Below are 24,257 nucleotides of genomic sequence, written 5' to 3'. Positions count from 1 at the left end.
AAAACATAATTTGTAAGAAAATTTTCTCTATTTTTAATCACTTAAAACTATGCTCCGTGCACTTACTTTCTCATTCGTATTATGTTGAAAAAAGTGATTATTTACCTGAATGCGCGACAAAAAAGGTGCAAATAGACAAGAATGCTCACGCCTTTGTCACCAATTGTAACAATTCCTACCCTGTCATATCAACAATATGTGTATACACTTTTGTACACGTATCCTGTACTTATTTAACACATTTGATCTCTCCTGTGTGTTTTGACAGCCATTTCAAGCGAAATATCCATTAAGACAGGTGATAGTTTCCTGCCCTTTATTTCCGTCACTCTGATAGTGTTCGAACGCGAAATACAGTTTTGTCAATATCACTTGCCATATGGTTCGCTGTTGCGTGCCTTACAGATGACACAATCTTCAGTTAGTAAATTACATACAGTCTAGGTCTTTGGTCATTTATGTACTTTAAAGGACCGCCTAGATAACGCAAATGTACATTTGAAAGCAAGTTTGGCTGTTTTAACATTTAAATAGAATATGCATTGACGCCAGAAAAGTAAACAAAACAAACTCTGAAAAACAAAAGCCCAGCAAAATAAGCTACTACTTTGCAACAAAAGTGTGAAGTTATTGGTTGCAAGTAAAAAAAATCGGGAAATGTGAGACGTACGTGTACATGTTGACCAGCTTATGAATTAATGGATACGATGTTTACCGTTTTATATAAAAAGTTACGCATGGATATGTACGTAGATTAATAGATAAATATATAGATGCGTGGGTACAGAGACAAATTACAATATAGGTCAGGAAAGCAAACATCATAAAAATTATATAATGACATATTTGAAAATGTTTCTGGAGTTGTATGTATGTATGTATGTATGTATGTATGTATGTATGTGTGTGTGTGTACGAGTGTGTGTGTGTATGAGTGTGTGTGCGTGCGTGCGTACGTGTGTGCATGCGTGTGTGTGTGTGTAACATGATCGCGTGGCATGAGTAAATTATCTCACCTTACTGACATTGAAAACCAATCAAGATGAAAGGGGGCTTTCACCTCAATGCTTATTTCCCGTCCATGCTGCCTTTGTCACTTTCAAGGAGAACCTAACGTGAGACGAGCAAGTCAACCAGTCAATAATGCAGGATTTGAGGAAAGGAAAGTAAGAGAGTAGGACAATGCAATTAGCGGTACCATTGAACAATATTTTAATCTGACAACTACTTCCCAATATCAGCTCTTAATCACAAAAAGTGATTGTCGGGTAAAGGGATTACCCATAATCCTTTAGATTGACTTAGTATTCTCTTTCTCACTTAAGGTGTTGGGGTTCTCTCCTATACTAAATCTTTGTGTTTCAGACTTGGACAAATTTCTGAAAACCCTATACTTTGAAAATGGCATCCTATAGGTAAGTAATTTCAGTGTTCTGCTGTAAATTTCGTAAAGTCAGTTTTAGTTCCACTAATTTTTGTTAGTAGTACACAACAGCCAAACAATGTATAGTAAAATTCATTTTATAGCATGTATGCACAAACTACAAATAAAAACAACAACAACAACAACAACAACAACAATACTAATAATAATAATAATAATAATAATAATAATAATAATAATAATAATAATTCCCTTTGGCCTATTGTCAATGAATAGAAAGCCAAATTGGAATAGCTACATCTCGATCTTTCTTCCTGTTTCCTTTCTAGCATAAAACTAAGTAGTTAATTGGCCAATATATTTAAAAAAATGTGACATCTCAGACTCTTTACGTATACATTTTGATAAAAATCATAAATTTATGAGAGTGTGTATGTATGTATGTATGTATGTATGTATGTATGTATGTATGTTAATTGTATTTATTTATTGATGTTTCTTGTTTAAGCTATCAAAATAGTCCACCATCGTATGGAATTTAATTGTTTTTACATATACCTGAGCTAGGGTGCACCAAATCTGGATGCGTTATTTGGCTTTAGATAGCAAGGTGGAAAAAACATTTTTTTATTGCCACTGCCGATTAATGATTGTTTACCCTCTAACCCAGTCACACGTCGGGTTATTGATTGGTCCTAAATATCCGCCTACTGTCCCCTTGATTACAAGGCCAACGTGACATCTGGTACTCACATTCTCCGTGTTTCTAACTGGATTAAAGACTCACGCTGGAAGTCATCGCTGAATAAACACTCGTACCACATCAGTTCAATATAATGCACTGCCAGAATGGGTCTCAGCCGATTCATGAAGAAACAGAAATATGCGATGCATGGGTACTTGACAGGCATTAGATACGAAGTGTAAATTTGATAAATCTAGTTTCGACTATCTGTGGAAAGTTGATATGAACTATATAAATATACAGTCAGGAAAGAATGGCAAGGTAAGTTATTATTATTATTATTATTATTATTATCAAATCACCATATCGTCATTATCACAACTACCGTTATCGCCGCCACCACCACAACCAGAAGCACCATCATTATTATTTTTGCATTACGAAACCTATCGCCACCTTTGCCAAACTATCACAACCAACACAAACACCAGTATCACAATCATCATAGCTATCGCTGCATTACCAAACCTCCGTTAATATCTTTGTTAGCTCGTTGTGGATGTTCCGGAAGTATTATATGCTAGTAATGCACTGACTTTCATCTGATATCAAGCTCCAGCATTGTAGCAGGCTTTATTCTGATATCATGCTCTAGTACTGTAGCAAGGTTTCATCTGATATAATGCTATAGTACTGAAGCAGTTTTTCATTATAGAGTACTGTAGCAGGCTTATATTTGATATCATGCTATGATACTGTAGCAAGGTTTCATCTGATATGCTATAGTACTGAAGCAAGGTTTCATCTGATATAATGCTATAGTACTGAAGCAAGGTTTCAGCTGATATAATGCTATAGTACTGAAGCAGTTTTTCATTATAGAGTACTGTAGCAGGCTTACATTTGATATCATGCTATGGTACTGTAGATGGCGTTCATTCTCTAGTACTGCAGCAGGCTATCATTCGATATCATCCTGTGGTACTGTAGCAGGCTTTCATTTGATATCATGATCTAGTATTGTAGCAGACTTTCATTTTCTAGTGCTGTATCTAATTTAAGTCTGATATCGTGTTCTAGTAATGTAGCCGGTTTTTGTCTGATATCATGTTCTAGTACTGAAGCAGGCTTTCATCCGATATCATGCTCTAGTACTGTAGCAGGCTTGTATCCTATATCATGCTCTAGTACTGAGGCAGGCTTTCAACCGATATTTTCTAGTACTGAGGCGGGCTTTCATCCTATATCATGTTCTAGTGCTGAGGCAGGCTTTCGTCCTATATCATGCTCTAGTACCGAGGCAGGCTTTCATCCGATATCGTGTTCTAGTACTGAGGCAGGCTTTCATCCGATATGCTCTAGTACTGAGGCAGGCTTTCATCCGATATCATGTTCTAGTACTGAGGCAGGCTTTCATCCGATATTATGTTCTATTACTAAGGCAGGCTTTCATCCGATATCGTGTTCTAGTACTGAGGCAGGCTTTCATCTGATGTGTTCTAGTACTAAGGCGGGGTTTCATCCTATATCATGTTCTTGTACTGAGGCAGGCTTTCATCCGATATCATGTTCTAGTACTGAGGCAGGCTTTCATACTATATCATGTTCTAGTACTGAGGTAGGCTTTCGTCCGATATCATGCTCTAGTACTGAGGCAGGCTTTCATCCGATATCACGTTCTAGTACTGAGGCAGGCTTTCATCCGATATGCTCTAGTACTTAGGCAGGCTTTCATCTGATATGTTCTTGTACTGAGGCAGGGTTTCATCCGATATTATGTTCTATTACTGAGGCAGGCTTTCGTCCTATATCATGTTCTAGTACTGAGGCGGGCTTTCATCCTGTATCATGTTCTGGTACTGAAGCAGGCTTTCATCCGATATCATGTTCTAGTACTGAGGCAGGCTTTCATCCTATATCATGCTCTAGTACTGAGGCAGGCTTTCATCCGATATCACGTTCTAGTACTGAGGCAGGCTTTCATCCGATATGTTCTAGTACTGAGGCGGGCTTTCATCCTATATCATGTTCTAGTACTGAGGCAGGCTTTCGTCCTATATCATGCTCAAGTACTGAGGCAGGCTTTCATCCGATATCATGTTCTAGTACTGAGGCAGGCTTTCGTCCTATATTATGTTCTAGTACTGAGGCAGGCTTTAATCCGATATCATGTTCTAGTACTGAGGCAGGCTTTTATCCGATATCATGTTCTAGTACTGAGGCAGGCTTTCATCCGATATCATGCTCTAGTACAGAGGCAGGCTTTCACCCGATATCATGTTCTAGTACTGAGGCAGGGTTTCATCCGATATCATGTTCTAGTACTGAGGCAGGCTTTCATCCTATATCATGTTCTAGTAATGAGGCGGGCTTTCATCCGATATCATGATCTAGTACTGAGGCAGGCTTTCATCCGATATCATGTTCTAGTACTAAGACAGACTTTCGTCCTATATCATGTTCTAGTACTGAGGCAGGCTTTCATCCTATATCATGTTCTAGTACTGAGGCAGGCTTTCATCTTATATCATGTTCTAGTACTGAGGCAGGCTTTCATCTTATATCAAGCTCTAGTACTGAGGCTGGCTTTCATCCGATATCATGTTCTAGTACTGAGGCAGGCTTTCATCCTATATCATGTTCTAGTAATGAGGCATGCTTTCGTCCTACATCATGCTATAGTACTGAGGCAGGCTTTCATCCGATATCATGTTCTAGTACTGAGATAGGCTTTCGTCCTATATCATGTTCTAATACTGAGGCAGGCTTTCATCCGATATCATGTTCTAGTACTGAGGCAGGCTTTCGTCCTATATCATGTTCTAGTACTGAGGCAGGCTTTCATCCGATATCATGTTCTAGTAATGAGGCAGGCTTTCATCCGATATCATGATCTGCTGTTGAAGCAGGCTTTCATCTGTTATCGGGGGCTCCGAGTGGCCGAGTGGTCTAAAGCGCTCTCCGTTACGGATCACTGCCATCTCACCTCTGTCTGCTTGGGTTCGAGTCTCGGATTCGGCTAAGGTGGGTATGTGAGAAAGCTTGCCAGTAGCTTCTCGTGGGTCGGTGGTTCTTTCCGTGGCTTTCCCGGGTTCTTCCTCCACCATTAATACTGGCCGCCATGTATAGCCTATCGTGTGCTGAAAATGACGTTAAACCCTACAACAACAACAACAACAACATCTGTTATCATGCTTTAGTAATGTAGCACACTTTCATCTGATATCTTGTTCAAGCATTGTAGCCGGTGTTTCTTTCATATCATAGTCTAGTAATGTATCTTGTTTTTATCTGGTATCAAGCTCTAGTACTGTCTCCGGTTTTTATCTCATATTATTCTCTTTTACTGTAGACGTCTTTCGTTTTATATCATGTTAGAGACAAACAAAATAAAACGTCTAGTTATAGGTGCATAATGCCTAATCCCTGTGTCTACCCTCACAATTTCCTACGTCACCATTATCACCCCCACCCCAATCAACTTGGTTGTCGTTGTTCTTATTACATCTAATTCGTACCGGCCTAATTTTATTTAATGGTTCAGGGTTAGCGACGAAGGTTCTGGCTTCTGGTAATTCTCTAAATCGTCATAATCATCATCAGCATCAACATAAATAACAAAAAGAATAACAACAACTGTATCAACAGCAAATGTTTTTATTTTCTTTTCAGCTGGCTCTTTGGATTACTGTTTCGTTGTGTCGCGTGCTATGCACACCATTTTAATGTGCATTCTTATTTTATTTTAATAGCAATTTGGGTATTGCAACCGATAATCGATACCTATCCTTTAATGACATTGTGTTTTAGTTTTTCTTTTAAGTTTACCCTTTTATTAAGCAAAATTTCGCTTATTATTACAACTAATTCTGGATTGTCGTTGTTATTCTTGTTGTTGGTGGTGTTTTGGGGTTTAACGCCATTTCTCAGCGCAAGATAGGCCATACATGGCGGCCAGTATAACTGGTGGATAAAGAATCCGGAGAGATCCCCCGGTAAGAACCACCGACTCAACGGAGAGCTACTGGCAGCTTTCTCAAATACCTACATGAACAGAGGTGAGATGGCGGTGATCGGTACAGGCGAGCACTTTATACCACTCTGCCAGCCGGCCACCCTCCCCTCCTCCCCTCCCAAAAAATTTTTTTTTTTAAACAATCCGGATTAAATACGCTGTCATTGTAAAAATAAATAATATTTTTTAGACTCAGTTCAACATTGTTTTAAGTCGTTTAAATAACATGTAAAATTTATGTTTCAAGCACCTGACAGGGTCTTTTTTTTCTTTCGGAACGTGTCTGACAGAAATCATAACCCTATTAGTAACATATTTTCACGCAAACAGTATATACAGAAGCCAAAACAAAACAGGACTAGCTAAGTAAACAGTATTTACTGTTGAGAAGGTAGTTTTACAAGTACCCGCACAAATATGTTTGACCTTGTTGACCATTATCTTATTGTCGGTCAATGGCTTTATTCTGCATTCTCGCAGTAATCCAACATAGATCAGAATTACCAGTTTGTTGTATTTATTGCTAAACTTAAACACACCGCAACCATTCCGTTTTTTTTTTTTGGGGGGGGGAGGGCTTTTTATTTTTGGGGTGGATGGTGGTGGTAGGTTTACACTATTATTTAATGGACAGAGATGATTGTACTCTTTACATTTTCAGGTTGATTGACATTAATACAAGCTTGTTACATTAGACATAATAGACATATATTTAATAGTGGGTATTGTTTATACGACACGTCATTTTGATATTTGGCTTCAGGCGTGTGCAAGTTACAAGGTTTACGAATCTGTCCATATGTACCTGACAAGGATTACAAATCTATCCAATTTCCCCCTACACATTTATCCAGATGCACATGGCAAGATTTACGAATCGATCTATAAGCACCTGACAAGGTTTACGATCTATCTATCTGCACCTGACAAGGGTTACGAATCTATCCATATGTACGTGACAATGTTTACGAATCTATCCATATGTACCTGTCAACGTTTAAAATTCAGTCCAGTTGCACTTATAAATTTATTCGCATGCGCATGACTAGATTTCCTATCTATCCATATGCACCTGACAAGGTTTACAAATATATCCACATGCACCTGACAAGTTTTACGAATCTGTCCATATCTCACATGACAAGGTTTACCAGTTTATCCATATTTCATCTGACAAGGTTCATGAACGTATCCAAAATGCACCTGAGTAAATTTGCAAGCTTTCTTTCTATCCGTCGTGTTTGCTGTCTTTGTTCATCTTTCGTTTTTCTATATGTTCCGTTGTAGATCATCCACTGGTCACTCTCCCTATCTTTTCAGTTTACTATATTATAGTTTTATCGCCTAAAAAAGTGTTTCAAATATAATTTTAAAAATAAATAGGCCTATTTCATTTCAACATGTATTCAGTGTTGCATCATGTCTAAATATTTTGCTTGTTCTTTTTCCAGACTCCGTTTATTTAAAGGCGAAGAATCTCCGGTAGGTAGAGAACTTTTTTTTTTTTTTCGTTTTTATTTTGTTCAAAGCATTTATTTAGCAATTTTCATCATGATGACTTCATGAGAGACAATGCCTTAGAAAAGTGGTTTAATTCAGTAATAATTCCATATTTTCTTGTACCTTTCTTTACGCGGGGTGGAGTTGGAGGCTATTATGTAGGCTATAATGGGAGTAGTGACAACAAACTTTACGGCTGGATGAAAGTCAGTTAACAAGAAATTTACGGAGTCAAACGCAATTAATCTCAGTATTTTTTCGTATTTATCTAATAATATCTATAAAACTTGCATTCATCTTTAATTAAACGATGTGTTTCAATGCAATTCTTTCATTTGTTTTTATAATCTTTAGTTTGGATGCTCCTTAATTCATCAGTGATTCTTCCCTACTTAACGTATTTAACGCTTATCTTGGACTTTCACCAATCATCTGTATTATACAAGATTTTGATAACTACACTTTAATTATATTTTGGATCATTATTACACAACGCTACATTTCTAACTCGAATTGATTCATTATATCTTACATATATATTCACGCTGTATAACATCAAAAACATTATACACGATATGTTCAAGAATGTTGATGCAGAAGTCGGCGAGTTGTGGGGTGGGAGGTTACACATTTAAAATCTAATACCAAATAGTGTATGTCCTTATCAACTAAGATAACACTTAAGCCGTGACATAATAGCATGTTAAAATCCCAAAGACTTTTCTATCCAAATCTCACAAATGTTCGTGGGAGGGGGAGCGGGGTGGTGGTGATGCCTATATAGTACGCCCCCGTTTGCGGGTTAATATAGTTTGTAAACAGCCTAAGTTCAAATAGTATAATGTCTGGTAACACAAATTTGATTGATTGCCAGCTGCGTGTCTGGAGACGATTATTCGTAGGGTTACGTCGATTCCCATCCCTTTAAGTGTAAGATAAAGTACACGTTTCAGTATATATATATATATATATATATATATATATATATATATATATATATATATATATATATATATATATATATATATACACGAAAGATCAGGTATATTTATGCTAAATGAACCAGCCCTTTTATAATTCAACTCTTTATGCCAAATTGATAAATTAATTTTTTTCTTCATACAAATTGTGGTTTACATATGCATTATTCTTGTTATAAGTTAGTGGCTGCTTTATATATATAAAAAGGTTGAATATTAAAAGTAGCCATTCACGAGAAAGGCGCCATATGTACTTGCATACAAGTCGGACCCAATTACAAGCAACACAGACCGTGATTGGCCGTAGCAAAACTCCCATTAGATCATATCCATGTGTTGCATGTTTTATTTATTAATCATAAAAAAACCAACAGTCCAAAGTCTGTCGGCTCATTATGCGACGCAGTTCTGGGTCCGTACTCTTTGCAGTAGAGTTAGACTTATACGCGAGTACATACGAGATGATTTTATTTGGCTCGAGGTCTTCCAGTATCCGTAACCGCCCATGATGTTTTACAAACCCGCATAGAGCTCATGAACCGTATACATCACATAGTCGAGAACAAAGCGTACTTTTAAAACCGAATAGAGCTGTTTAAACTTAAAAAAAAAACAGTCATCAAGCATATATAATTATAATGGTAGTATTATAATACTTATAATGTGTTATATACTAATAATGGGGGATCTCGGTTGGCCGAGTGATCTAAGGCACTCGCATTTGCGGATCACTAACATGTCATCTCGCTCCGTGTGGTTTGAGTCCTAGGTTCAGCCAGCGTGGGCATTCGGGTGGGGGAGGGGGGTGCGTCTATGTGCGGGCGCTTGGTCCAGTAGCTTCCATTATGTCGGTGATTCTTCTTCCATCAGATATACTGTCCGTCATGTCTTGCCTATCATGTGCTGAAAGATTACGTTAAGCCTATAACAACAACGTGCACCATTAATGAGTTATATACTTAAAATGGGTTATATGCTTATAATGAGTTATATACTTATAATGGATAATATACTTATAATGGGTTCTATATTTCTAACGGGTTCTATATTTATAACGGGTTCTATATTTATAACGGGTTATATACTTATAATGGGTTATATATTTATAACGGGTTCTATACTTATAACGGGTTATATACTTAAAATCGGTTACACACTTATACACTTACACACTTATAATGGGTTTTATATTTATGATAAGTTATACACTTTTAATGAGTCATACACTTATAATGGGTTTTACATTTATAATTGGTTATACACTTATAATAGGTTATATAGAGATAATGGGTTACATAATTTAATAGAATTCCTACTTCTAAAAGACCATAGATATGGGATTTTACTAATTTTTATAAATATTTTTTATGGTGGGGCCAATGTTTAGCCGATTAACAAATTGAGATCGCATCCATATGAGATGTTAATGGTATTAGCCTTAAACCAATTTTTATTAATGATAGTTTCCGGTCAGAAAAGAAATTGTTTTAAAAGAAATTCAAAATCATTGTTACCGTCGAAAGTGACTTTAAAAATGTAGTCTGGCGAATTGTTGTATTGATGAAGCCATGAGTCAAATTCTTTTAAAACTTTAGACATTAGATAGGTAGATCTTTGTTCTATAGGACTCTATCATATAGTGATTTATACGTCATTATTATGACATAACCTTAAACAGAGAAAAAGCTTAACATTATATTGTTATCCTATCTCAAAGAGGAAATCAAGACAGTATAAACCTAAATGTGCTTTGTTGAGGCTGAAACTTAAAAAAAAAAAACAGGGAGTCCCCCACTTCTTTCCAATTCTAGTCCTTATTTGTAAGATTATTATTTTTCTCAGGTACCAAGCATGGCTTCTACCCCTGCCAAGTGTGACAGCAGTTTTAATCTTGACGACCTGGAATCTCTTCTGACGCCAGAAGGCAAGGGAGATAACCACGAGGCTTCTCCGGGAAAGTCCACCAACCTCTCATTCAATGTAAGAAAATAATAGATTGGATAAAGTCAATTACCTTACAGGACGGTGAGTCTGGCGAGTGTGAGGTGATGTGCTGAGGCTGAAAATGACTCTTGTCATTCTTATTAACCGAAGGTTTCTCTTTTGTTCCACTGGATCTTATCATTATCGCGAATTCCTCTTTCAGAGTTGACCCATGGATATGTCCATGCTATTTTATCATTGTCCTTCATACATTATGATTTTTAGTTTTCAGATAAGCTATACAATTGTCTTTGTCAATCTTTTAATGCTTCTCTTTAGTTCTGAAAGTTAGAGTGGCAAGAACGATGCTTAATCGTCAAATATCTCTTGACTTTTCAATATATTTTCAATATCTCTTGACTTTTCAATCAACTTAAATGTTCCCACCGTAAAATGCTTCCTCCATCATTGTTAAGATATATAATAAATATAGGACAGTACGAGTCCTTTACTAGCCATTTCAATAGTCATTTTTATAGTGAACAATTTTTGGTAATTCATGAAGAAACAAAAGGACAAAAATGATCGCTTTTGAAATATATTAAAATATTTGTAGCATGTATATGTTATGAAAGGGAGACAATTTTAAGCATTCAATGCTAAATAAGTCGCTTATAGTTTAATTCTCTCCTACCTTTTTAAAATTTATGTCAGTGACCTTCACGGAAACCAGTTTGCTTATGCTCACTCCACCCACCCCCTATCCTCCCATGGCAAAGGATCGTTAAAATTTGCAATGTGTAATTCTTATATATATATATATATATATATATATATATATATATATATATATATATATATATATATATATATATATATACATGTATATATATGCCATGTATTTTTAAATGTTTTCAATAGCAATTATGTTTATATTTTGAATCGTCTCGAGCAAGAAAATATTGATTCTTCAATCACAGACGGTCACGACACGAGCAAGCTGTTTATTCGTGTTGTAATGTCTGATTCAAAGTCCAATGTATTGGAAGTGATGTATGATTACTTGTAACTGTTTCTGAAGGAGTGACTAAAATACCTTTTTTTTTCACTTCAAAATGTCATGCAGTGTGCGCCCAGTTCCTGTTCTAAGTTAGCCATGGCCATAGAAGAAAATCTCAGCATGATAGATAATTCTTTTCAAGAAGAGGTATGTTTCTTCCCCCTCTCAATCGCTCATTTCTTTGCTAAAGTGTCACGTCCTTTGCCTCCTTGGCGAATAAGTATAGATTTTTGATGAATGTGTTATTTTCAGATTACTTTTCCGAATTTCTGTTTTAAATTTCTTAAGATGAAAAAGGTTTGACGGTCGATTGTGTAATTTATCTAATTGAAAATGTTAAAAACGTCAAACTTTAGTCATTGGTATTACTAGCTAACTGCTATGGGATATAGGTCACTTTGAATCTTGACATCTGCACTTAATCCATCCCGTGGTTCAAAGCATGTAAAGCATGTATACTTTGTACAAATACTAAATTTAGAACTTTTGTTGATTTACGGTCAAGGTCACACTATGATACTTCAAATTTTCTTTAATGGTTTACTCTTACTGTCGGTCAGATTATTCTTCTAGCCATTGTTTGTTTGAAGAAATAATAAGAGAATACTGCATTTTGCACATATAAACAAAATGCATTTTCTCTTTTTTCATAACAAAGTCTGAAAGTGCAGTAAGCTATATTATCTGACCGCTGTATAGAGCTGATTCGATTTACCTTATAAAAAATACAAGACTCAAGTGTCTATTTATGAGTAAAGTTTGGAAGGAAATATGACTTTAGAAAATTTTATCATATCCACCCTCTTTCCAAAATATTTTTGTTATCAGTTTCAGATAAAGAGGCCGGTTCGAAAACCGCTTGGACGCTTCTATTCCTTTGACATCAATAGATCCTTGTTCACACCCAAGCGTCCAGCCGATAATAATGTCGACGATATCTCACCAGGTGCCAAGCGCTTACGTGATGAAACATTGACTACCCCAAAGGCCAAGCATTTATCTCAGGTAAGATGCAGATTTACAAATTTACGTATCATTTGAGATGTTGCATTTTACAGTGAACAAAAGTCAATACGCTTAATAAGAGATATAATCCGACCGCTCCGGTGGCCTAGTGGTTAGAGAGTCCGCTTCGGATGCTGGAGGTCGTGTGTTCGAAACCCGACCGAGTCATATCAAAGACTTATAAAAGTGGTACTAACAGCTGCCTCGCTTGGCGCTTAGCATTAAGAGGTTAGTGGTAGGACTGGTCTGCCTGGTGTCAGGATAATGTGACTGGGTAGGACATCACGCTACATGTCTGCGGCATGATGCCCCAGTGCTAGACATCACTATAAACTGCCACACTGTAAGCATGGTAGCAATATGACTGAATAATTGAAAATGTAATCACACACACACACACACCAGAATACTACATTTGATGAGGCATGGTGCAGTTGACCTTTCCTGAATGGGGGAGAAAACCTCTCAAGTGGTGAAATAACGAAGGTCTGAAACGGTAAAGTGGTGCTTACCTTTCGGGAGCGATGACTCAGCCATTATTACGACAGAATCACCATACGGACGCTCGTTATATACGGAACCACGGATCTTGAAGCGTTGTGAACCATGCACGAGTCTCTTTTTACTCACGATGCCTCACACTGAAGCAGGTCTTGGGGTCAACTTAAAGAGTACCGTTATTTTCGATACGTTTCTAATACTAGAGATTTGTCCTGTTGAGTATTCGATCGAAGTCACTTGTTTGTCACCAGTGCAAGAGCCATTATATTTATCTACAGAAGGTGACTACATTTCGAACAGATGACTCCACAGTCTTGCGAGCTCAGAGATGTAAAGTATCCTGTGTGCATCCTTGGAACAAATGGAGGAATAGTTGCAGTGAATCAGTGGTTAGCAAGCTGACTCCGAGAGTGGCCAAGAGTGCGGATGTGGATCCTACAATCGAATCAGCTGGGGTCGGCTACTGTGATGTGTCCTTGGGCAAGGCACCTTGCTCCAAATGCCGTGGGACAAAATAACCAATCCGTTTTGCAGTCCGTAAAACACCAAAACCAAAAATGTTCAGTTAAGATACGAATATAGCAAAATTGCAAGTTCAAGTACAAAATACGTCAAAGCTAAGTTACGTAACATTGTATATGAAGAGCTAGAAATGCAAGTTAATGTGTCACAGTTATTACATATTGTCAAGATTCAAACTGCTAATAAAATCGCCGACTTGCACATTTGTTTTTCTTTATATATGCAGGAACACTAAATAATGAAGTTTTGAATAATTTTCACTGAAACGAGAAGAGTTGCTGGTAACTTCAGTAGTTTGCAAATTAACACGTGTCTTTAAATATTTCATTCCAATTATCTGCAGATTTCCGTGACTGAATATAGTCCAAAGACTACCATTGTTGATGCAGTGGACAAGCTGTGTGGGGAGACAGAGTTCATAGCGGACGGCTCCAAACCCTACTGCCTGCCAACTGTTCGGGGAAAACACAGCGATCTGAAGTTACTGTCACCAAATACGGTAAAAAATAAATATAATAAAGAGTAACAAACTCCAAAACAAAGCAAACAAATGAACAAAACATTAATATGTCATATTTCTTCTTCGTCATATTGTGTTATTCACTAATCGTTATTAATTATTTATTAATGCGTTGCCTTCCTCCCAAGATCAGTTATTTTGTGTTAGAGAAATAACATCGAACAAGTGATACCTTCTTTACCACAACTTTCTTGTTAAATAACGGCTGTTGATGTTACTTTTCACGATGTCTGTAAAGAGTTATGTCTTAAATGCAAACAGCCCGATAATTATTAAAATTTCTCGTAGCAGAAACAAATATTAAGATCAGAAATCTGAATCAACTTGGGTATGCGCAATATTACAATAAAAGCACAAATTCAAGCATATAATTTCGCCATTTTTTACAATATAAAAAACCGACACCTTTTTTTGACATAAAAAAGGAACCAGTCGAACCAGGGGCAGACCGTCAAATAATTGGTTTGGCGATGTCTGAATCAAATAAAAACGAGATCTTTTCTTAAATACCACTATCAGAATCTGTATAGTTTGAAAGGCAGTGAAATTAAAAATATTCTTTTGTAAATGCCCTTGGTTTTGGACCTCACGATTAGCGAGTCGTTAGATGGGATAACAAGACTCGAAAATCACGAGAGTATTATTGTTCGTATGGTTTCACAAGTCCATATAGGATTATAAAGTAAATCTCGGACTAGTTGTAATCAAATACGCCATAAGCGAATTTCATTCATGGAGAATCATGCCTTCTTCAAATGCTTTTCATATGAATGTTAACAGCCATTCACATATTAAATGGCATGCCTAAATCTCCGATTTTTACGACGCTATCATCTGTTGACTTGAAATTTTTTTTTTAATTTACCACATTGTTGCAGCTAGCAGACGTCCTGGAGTGAAGATACACTGATCAAGTGGAGAATGCTGCAGTTACTGACTGCCGATATCCATAAGAATATTACTAACTGACCATCCGTTATTGTAGGTTTTGAAGGGAAAATATTCTAATCCAGTGGAGAGTTGTTGTTGTTGTTGTGGGGTTTAACGCCATTTTTCAGCACGATAGGGCTATACATGGCGGCCAGTATTAATGGTGGAGGAAGAACCCGGAAAACCCCGGAAAGAACCACCGACCCACGAGAAGCTACTGGCAAGCTTTCTCACATGCCCACATTGGCTGAATCTTAGACTCGAACCGCCGCAGACATCCAGTGGAGAGCTGTACAATCTTTGACTGAAAATATCCTTTGCAAATATCCTTATAAAAATGACTAACTGACCACACCCTCATTCTTTTAGGTCGCAGATGTTCTCAAGGGAAAATATTCTGATCAAGTGGAGAGCTGTACAATCATTGATTGTCGATATCCTTATGAGTATGAAGCTGGACATATTAAGGTCAGTTCAAGAAAGTATATCAAAGAAAGAAAGACGGCAATAACTTATAACGAATGAATAAATTAACGAATTAAATCAAGATAATTAAGAACAATAGAGGTTATAATTTCATATCAAAACTGCCAATCTGAGATCACTAGAGCAAACAATTAAGTAAACAAAACTGATTTGTTGCAGAGGAGATATAAAACGAAATCAATTGATCGATGACGGACTGCATTCATGAATGGATGACTAACTAGGTGCCGTCATTGATACTCTATGCTTATTCATTTTTAATCTCCATATATCTTCTTGTTCTTTAATTCTAAATATGTCTCCTCTCATCGTTATCTTTATGATCTTTGCCAGTGCAATTATGGCCCTCATACTTTCAGAGACTGGTTGGGATTTTGTGATGCAATCCGTACGTGTGTAGTGCTCTTAAAATAATACTGCAATGCTAAAGCTAAACACGTGTAATTTGGGTTAACTATAGCCATTCGGATAGAGATTGTAGCAACAATTTCGTAATTTTGATCTCATGTTAGGGTGTGTGAAGCTGATGGATATATAGGGGTAGATATTCAGTTATATAAGTTTCAAAATAGCCCTTGAGGCCAATTGAGCTATGACGTAAATAAACAAACACGTTATTGTATAGAAGAGAACAAAGATCATGTAAGATGAAGGAATGAATTGGTCCATGAATGAATAATTTGATGCCTTTATTTATACTGTTTGTATTACTTTACCACCTTACTATTTCTTTTTCTTCGTGCTCTTTTCTTATTATTCTCCTCTTCGTCGCCTAAGTCATCATCATCATGACTGTTATCCACACGCTTCAAAGCAGTGTAGAAATATTGTCATAGTCTGTCAGTGCGTACATGTGTAAAATCTTTGGACTACTCTAACAACGTTTAAGCAAAACTTGGTGCATGGGTGAATAATAGTCATGTATGTGTTGATTTTGCCAACACTTTTCGAATTACCATAACAGCCGTTGGGTAGGGCCTATGTTATTACGTATTTTACGAAACTGTCAAATGACTTGAGTTTTTCTCTGTCTGATACGTCATGGTACTGGAGTGTATAATCAATGACGCAAGGGTCAACGCATGTCAGACCTAGACAAATACAAAGTTATATATATATAACTTAACTGATATTGAACGCTTCCTTCAGGAAACTAGATGTCGGTATACCGCTGATCTTACTGGGTTTAACATATAAATGCACATACTATATGGACATTTACTCCTGTGGCAGTCCTTATCCTCTATGACTTATCCAAAACACTTTTCAGGCTTCGGTGCAGATGACTAAAAGAAACACAGAATTGTAGTTGTTAATGCTTCAATCGTTATTATTATTATTATTATTATTATTATTATTATTATTATTCTCAAGGGTGCCATCAACATGTACAGAAGAGAAGAGGTTCAAACGCTGTTGTATCGACCCATGTTTTCATGTTCCAGTACCAAGAGAAACATTCTTATTTTCCACTGTGAATTCTCATCAGAAAGAGGTCCTAAACTGTAAGTTAGACTCTTCTTCCACCTCTCCCCACCCTACTACACCCCTCTATAGTCTTCTTTAACCTCGCCCCACCCTACTCCACTCCACCCCTCTATAGTCTTCTCCTGACTCTCACTCAAACTTGGCCCACTCCAACTGATGTGACGTTATTAATGGTTTAAAACATTTAGGGCAATCCATTTGTGAATGGAAATGAGCATATCGATCTTACACAATTTTTACTCTGGTTAGATTGTATTAAAACTTTCTTATCCTTTTAGTTCATTCTTTAAATTTGTCAGATGAACATAAAATACGAGTCTTTGACAATAGGTCATGCTGAATTTACTTTGATCCATCATCTGACATCCTAATCACAACGTTGCTTACAAAAAGAGTGGTAACAAAACAGAAGATGCTTGACAACACGGATGATTATTGCAATTAAATTGCTGAAATTCATTATTAATTTAATCCAAGCTATTCTCCTACTAATCTACGCTTTTCCTTGTTTCGCTCAGTAACCGTTTCCTGAGAAACCAAGACAGGGAGCTGCACAAGGGAGACTACCCACAACTGACTTATCCAGAAGTCTACCTGCTGGAAGGAGGGTACAAGACCTTTTATGACTCTCACAAGGTCAGTGCGCCTTCATGCGCTTTCATATCTGAGTAGAAATGAGTGGTCGTGCTACTAAATAAAAAAATATTTCTAGCAGTTTCAGTTAGAAAACAAAAATATCAGAACGGAGATATGTGATTATGTCTTAAGTTAATTTCACTTGTTTGATATATCCAGTGTTTAAGAGGCTATACGAAAGAAAACGAATCATGTAAGTCTCAACATATATATACTATTTTACAATGTTATGTAGTATTTGTATGTAAGTCAGATTAATTCAGTCAACCTTGATCGAAAGTAGAGAGTGTAGCATTCATATGAGATAATCTTTATTCAGTTCGCATCGCCAAATAAATTAGATTAACACAGGTAGATATCTAACCTAACAAGTACGTTCATACTCCTCTTAATGACCGGTGATAACTACTGATGAGCTGACTACAAGTGTGATCATTTGTACTTTTTTCAAAGGGAACAGTGGCTTCGTTGTAATTCTATGGAGATTCTCAATCCCCAAAACCGAGCCCTAACGCTAAAATGTAATTTTTTTCCTTCTAAATAAGAATAAAAATAAAATAAATAAAAAAAAACAGCACGAATTTCACAAATAACACCTGCATAATGCATCAATCTTTCTTATGACACACACACACACACACAGATTAATGTTATTTCATTGTCTTAATTTTATCAAGAAACTTTATCTAAATATTCGACTGACTTGTGCAGTATAAACTAATTTTTCCTACACATTGTTGGTAGTTAAATAATAAATACTAGAAAGGTCTAAAACGAATGTTATACATCTTATTTACTATTGATTTGGTGAGAAGTTAAAAAAGATTCGGTAGTCGAGCTAAAGTAATAGCAATCAGATGCATAAATCCACTTGCTTCAGATAAATTTCTTCTGAATTTCGCTGTGAACTGAAACGCACAAATTTAGATTGACGGAACTGCACGACATAGCTAAATGATAGAACTATTTGTTAATATGTTGACCCTGCGCTGTTTCTAATCGCACATGGGCATCATTCACCGCTTTTGTTCCGATTTTGAAACTACCCGTTGCAACGTTAGACGCCACAGATAGAGTACGTAAAAATATTTTAACACACACACAGATATATATATATATATATATATATATATATATATATATATATATATATATATATATATATATATATATATATATATATATATATATATATATATATATATATTATGTACGATGTATCACTGATATACCGCGAGATCTGATGTTTCAATTTTCCATTAAAAAGAGACATGGCTCTCTCTCTCTCTCTCTCTCTCTCTCTCTCTCTCTCTCTCTCTCTCTCTATATATATATATATATATATATATATATATATATATATATATATATATATATATATATATATATTTGATTTATATCACATACAAATACCCGTACCTGCATTTTCAACGCAGTTAAGATTGACTACAAGCAGTTACATATTGACCGAATGAATGAAATCAGCACAGCCCTGTCCAGTGTGTCCGATACAAACTGTAGTTCTTAATCTTTTGCAAATAATAACAATTTCTTTTGCAAATTGAGAAGTTGCTTCTTATAGTTTTGAACTTCTATTTTAGTTCATATTCATTAATAAATATAAGACAAACTTAGTTATACATTAAAGACGGTTTGAATGATGAAAGTAGAGCACTACAATCACAGCATGATACTTGAACATTGAACGCACTGGCTTTCGCCTACCGGCTAGTATAATTAAACGAAAATCTGCCATGCTCGTTTGTTTTTCAACGGATTTTCACTGGTATCATTATACGAAGGTCGAGAGAGAGAGAGAGAGAGAGAGAGTGGGGGGGGGGGGGGAGTAATTTTATTCATTGTCCATCCATATGTGTCTTTACTGGTCGATTATTATGCTGCCTTACCATCCCACACAATGATATAGAACGGTTTGGGGGAGGGTAGAGCAGCCTAGGGATATTTTAATATTAAACAATGCTTTTCTTGTTTTTGTGTCTTTTTGTCATTATTTTTAATAGGTTTTTAAAACATGAAGAAAAAAAAATAAAAATAAACAAAGCAATAAATAGATTACACGGTGTATTCTTCAGATCTCGAATGGCTAATGCAGCTTTATATCATCTGCATTTTTAAATCTGTGTTTAAATCTCACTGAACGCTTAGACCTAACAGTTACGAAGTACCCCCTTCTTGAAGGATATCTGTTGCAAGAGCTGTTGTTTTTCTCTCGCTGCCCATTCCTGTTATATTTCCCTTTTGCAAAAGAGAGAGAGAGAGAGAGAGAGAGAGAGAGAGAGAGAGAGAGAGAGAGATGAAATTCAGCACCATGCTTAATTCATTTAGAAGGCGGGTATTAATATTTTTATCGTTATTTAATTACAACGCTAATCATTAATCAGTGGAAATTTATCACATATTTAGAGAATGTAGAAGAGATAGCCTATTGTTAAAACATAACCTAATGTTGAAACAATCTTAATATAGGCATATTAAATTTCTCACCCATGCGACAGAGAAATCTAACTGCTTTGCTAATCTTACTTTTCGTATCACAGTCTAGTCAGCTCAGACCAGACGTCTCAGTCAAGGTGTCCACGAGCTCAGAACTACTTTTAAAAAACGAAACACTTGTTGTTATTTGCTGTGCCTTACTTAGTTGTTCTAAAATCAAACAACAACAACAACAACAAATATATAACAAAAACATAGATACTTAAGGTAAATCCATCGTTGAGAACACACCATACAAAAACATTTCGAGAGAGACAAAGACACACTCGCATACGATGTCGAGCTTTTTTGGTATTATGCTAGTTCGTTCCACAAAGCATGGCGCCAATTTTATTTTATATGCAGGCCTAGCTCTCAATACATTTTCAGGTCAGCGTCATTAAAAGTAGCTAAAGCTACGTAACTAGTTTTAAATACTTCGTGTGAAACAAAGTATATACTGTTAGCTACATGTAATGACACTGACCTGAAAATTGACTGTGCTATAAATAGGATAAAATTCTCATTGCTATGTGAAATGAACTATGACAGAAAACACTGATCCATGCACATAGACTATAGATCTTTACACTTCATAGCTCCCAACTCCCTTAACAACTACGGAAACTAGGTAACAGCCAGAAATGTGTTATGTCAAACATGCTTTACTCTAATTTTGTTAAGCATCTCCATTGTGCCCCAGTTGAATCAAAAATATACCTACAGTATTTAATGACATATAATGCGCCTACCAACCAGAAGGAATCATTTATCTGTCAACACATTAATCCATAAGCAAATTTCATTGTAGCACTTGCCATATTTCCAAGACAGAAAAATAAGTTTTCAAAGAATCCGTGAACTTGAATGTTTAGCACATGGTTCTCCACCAGGGTCCGTATGGGTCCATTATCGTTTCATTATTTGCAATATAATTTTCTAAATTGGAACTGATGAAAATGAAATATTTTCTTGTAATAAATATTAACTATTTATTGTTAATTTCATATAACATCCATATATTGAATGTGATAATACCTCAATACTATGCAACGTTTTATGGATTTTTTTTTTTTGCTTTTTGTTTGGCTCACGCATAAAAACTGTGTACTTCAGATGACACGGTCACGCCACAGTCCTCATTAACTTATTTGTATTAATGCACCACATGTAAACATTGGTGCGTGAACCATATTGCACAAGTGAGAAGTTCCTTTTTACTTTAAAGGAAATTATTGGGTGAGAAAAAGAATCTACGTTGGGGTTTGGACCGAGACAAGGAAATCCCAGTCGCGAGGTTAGATTATGTCTCCGCCTTCGGCAAGCCTCGTGGGGAGACAAATAATGTAACCCCAAGACTGGGATTTCCTTGCCTCGATCCAAACTCCAACATCGATTCTATATTTCTTTATACCAACACTTTAAAAGCCTTATTATTTGTAATGTGCGTGTGTATGCGCGCGTGCGCATGTCTGTGTGTGTGCGTGTGTGTGTGCGTGCGTACGTGCGTGCGTGTGTGCGTGTGCGTGTGTGTGTGAATCCAGTACTTAATCCCAGTCTTACTTCCGATTGTTTTCGTTCTTTTGATATATCAGTAAAATTATTTAAAAAGGATACTGTTATTTTTCAGGATCTATGTGATCCCTGTGGATACAAACCTATGCTTCACCAAGACCATGTCACAGATTTACGTCACTTCCGAGTCAAATCTAAATCTTGGACTGCAGGAGAAAGACTTCGTCCGAATAGATTAGCTCTGTGATCTTAGAGCTGCCCATTGGACTTGAAGCAGTAGTTATAATCACATTTGATAACAAGTCAACCAGTGGTGCTATGAAGGGACTAGTGCAATGATCTATCTATCTATCTGTCTATCTATCTATCTATCTATCTATCTATCTATCTATCTATCTATCTATCTATCATCATCATCTGTCTGTCTGTCTGTCTGTCTGTCTGTGTATGATTGTATGTATGTATGTATGTATGTATGTATGTATGTATGTATGTATGCATGTATAATTATCTATATGTCGACCTATCTCTCTATCTATCTATCTATCTATCTGTCTGTCTGTCTATATATCTATCAGTCTGTCTGTCGATATATCTTATCTGTCTGTCCTATATATTATTCTATTTACTGACAAATATGTTTTGAACCTTTGTGCAAATATGTACAGATTAAATGTCTGCGCTTGGGCGGATGAGAGAGAGAGAGAGAGAGAGAGAGAGAGAGAGAGAGATTTGTATTATGTCTTAATTTTAAAGTGAAAGATTATACCGTATATAATTTTTTTCTTTACGATTTGTATCCACACAAATTGATTTTCGTTCAATTTATAGCTTGTTTTTATTAATCATTAAGGTGAATGTATTTAGTCGTATATAACTGAATTTGTTCGTTGCTGCAACTATGTACTGTTACTAATTTTTCTTTTTTCTTTCTTTCTATCATTCTGAATTTGATGTAAACAGCTGAACCAGGAAGGAACCACGGTGCACTTTATTTATGAACATTTTAATACATTTTTTTGTATGACTCAACACAAAAGATTGTAAAAAAGCAAGATGTTTAGTCACACGTGAGGAGAAACAAATCTTTTACTTCTTTAGGAAGCTATACTTCTATTGATGAAACGGTGATGTGTTTATCAGGTCGTTGTGACATGGGTAAGGTGAAACATTAAACGATGTCATACTTATCAGGACACAGCGACATGGTTAAAGTACCAATCACAATACATCTACTCTGATGTACAGTGTATATTTGTGAATAACATCTATCCAAACGCAAACGGCATAGACCCAGTTTTTCCAGCACATTATGCCGTTATAGTTATGCAGGCACATTACAGCGTGACAGATCTTCCGTCACGTTATGACAGAAGTGCATCAACTTGCTACAATGTTCAAGTCCTTTATGTATATTATTAGTGATATAATAACTATATTGATATAATTTATATAGTGCTTTTTCACGTGAATTTTGTTAGTTCTACGTCTTCTCTCCCATCCCTTTCTTTCTTTTCTCTTTTACTCATTGAATAAAAGAACTGTCGAATGATGGTGCCTCATTTTGGATAAAGTTTAGGGGACAGATATTTTTTTTATTACTTTCTATCATTGATTCCTCTACTGTTAACTAAGAATGACCTTGAAGTAATGTATGTTGAAATACGTTTTCATATAACGCAATGTTGAAAAGGTTACACAGATTGAAAATGACTCAAAATAATTACAACTATGGTGTTTACTCGGCACCTGTAAACACCGTAATGTTATCTTCATTAATTAGTATTGTTACTATGAAGGGATTCGTACAGATTACAATATCTCGTAAATATAAGAATATAAGCTGAGTTATCATTAAATGTTCTGAAGAGTCAGATGGATGTCTTATTGTTTGTTATATATATATATATATATATATATATATATATATATATATATATATATATATATTCTTTAATGTATTAACATTTACGAATGTTCTGTGCTGAATCATGGGCTTCCATGTGAAATCGACCAGACTAATATGTTGCTTTGACCATTCGGTTTTACATTGATAATGGATTGCTAATACGATCTGTAGCTTGGATCTTTCATTGGTACATTGATATGGGGTAATTAATACAATCTGTAGCTTGGACCTTTCAGTGGCAAATTGATGAGGGTAATTCATGTTGTCTGTAGCTTGGACCTTTCAGTGGCAACTTGATAAGGGGTAATTCATGTTGTCTGTAGCTTGGACCTTTCAGTGGCACATTGATATGGGGTAATTCATACGATCTGTAGCTTGGACCTTTCAGTGGTAGATAGATAAAGGTAATTTATGTTGTCTGTAGCTTGGATCTTTCAGTGGCAACTTGATAAGGGGTAATTCATGTTGTCTGTAGCTTGAACCTTTCAGTGGCACATTGATATCGGGTAATTCATACAATCTGTAGCTTGGACCTTTCAGTGGTAACTTCATAAGGGGTAATTCATGTTGTCTGTAGCTTGGACCTTTCAGTGGCACATTGGTATGGGGTTATTCATATGATCTGTGGCTTGGATCTTTCAGTGGCACATTGATAAAGGTAATTCATGTTGTCTGTAGCTTGAACCTTTCAGTGGCACATTGATA

At 36.0% G+C, this 24,257-nt stretch overlaps 1 protein-coding gene across 2 annotated transcripts; it reads left to right on the top strand.

Annotated features, from left to right (window-relative positions):
- The first annotated feature begins 1,364 nt into the window (after positions 1 to 1,364).
- Positions 1,365 to 21,997, top strand: LOC149795127 (M-phase inducer phosphatase 2-like). Of its 2 annotated transcripts, none has more exons than XM_089964041.1 (10): positions 1,365 to 1,415; positions 7,536 to 7,566; positions 10,407 to 10,544; positions 11,614 to 11,694; positions 12,376 to 12,552; positions 13,919 to 14,074; positions 15,395 to 15,493; positions 16,886 to 17,016; positions 17,518 to 17,635; positions 21,759 to 21,997. In XM_089964041.1, exons 1-10 carry the CDS (start codon positions 1,402 to 1,404, stop codon positions 21,888 to 21,890), a joined length of 1,077 nt encoding a protein of 358 aa, XP_089820167.1. In that variant the 5' UTR covers positions 1,365 to 1,401; the 3' UTR covers positions 21,891 to 21,997. The 2 variants fall into 2 exon arrangements, with proteins under 2 accessions (XP_089820167.1, XP_089820168.1); XM_089964042.1 differs by lacking the exon at positions 1,365 to 1,415 and adding an exon at positions 2,179 to 2,390.
- Positions 21,998 to 24,257: the final 2,260 nt, after the last annotated feature.

Source organism: Sinohyriopsis cumingii, chromosome 7 (genome assembly GCF_028554795.1).
Source record: "Sinohyriopsis cumingii isolate HCF-2022 chromosome 7, ASM2855479v2, whole genome shotgun sequence".
Taxonomy (NCBI): Eukaryota; Metazoa; Mollusca; class Bivalvia; order Unionida; family Unionidae; genus Sinohyriopsis; species Sinohyriopsis cumingii.
This window is presented reverse-complemented; position numbering and strand designations above follow the sequence as displayed.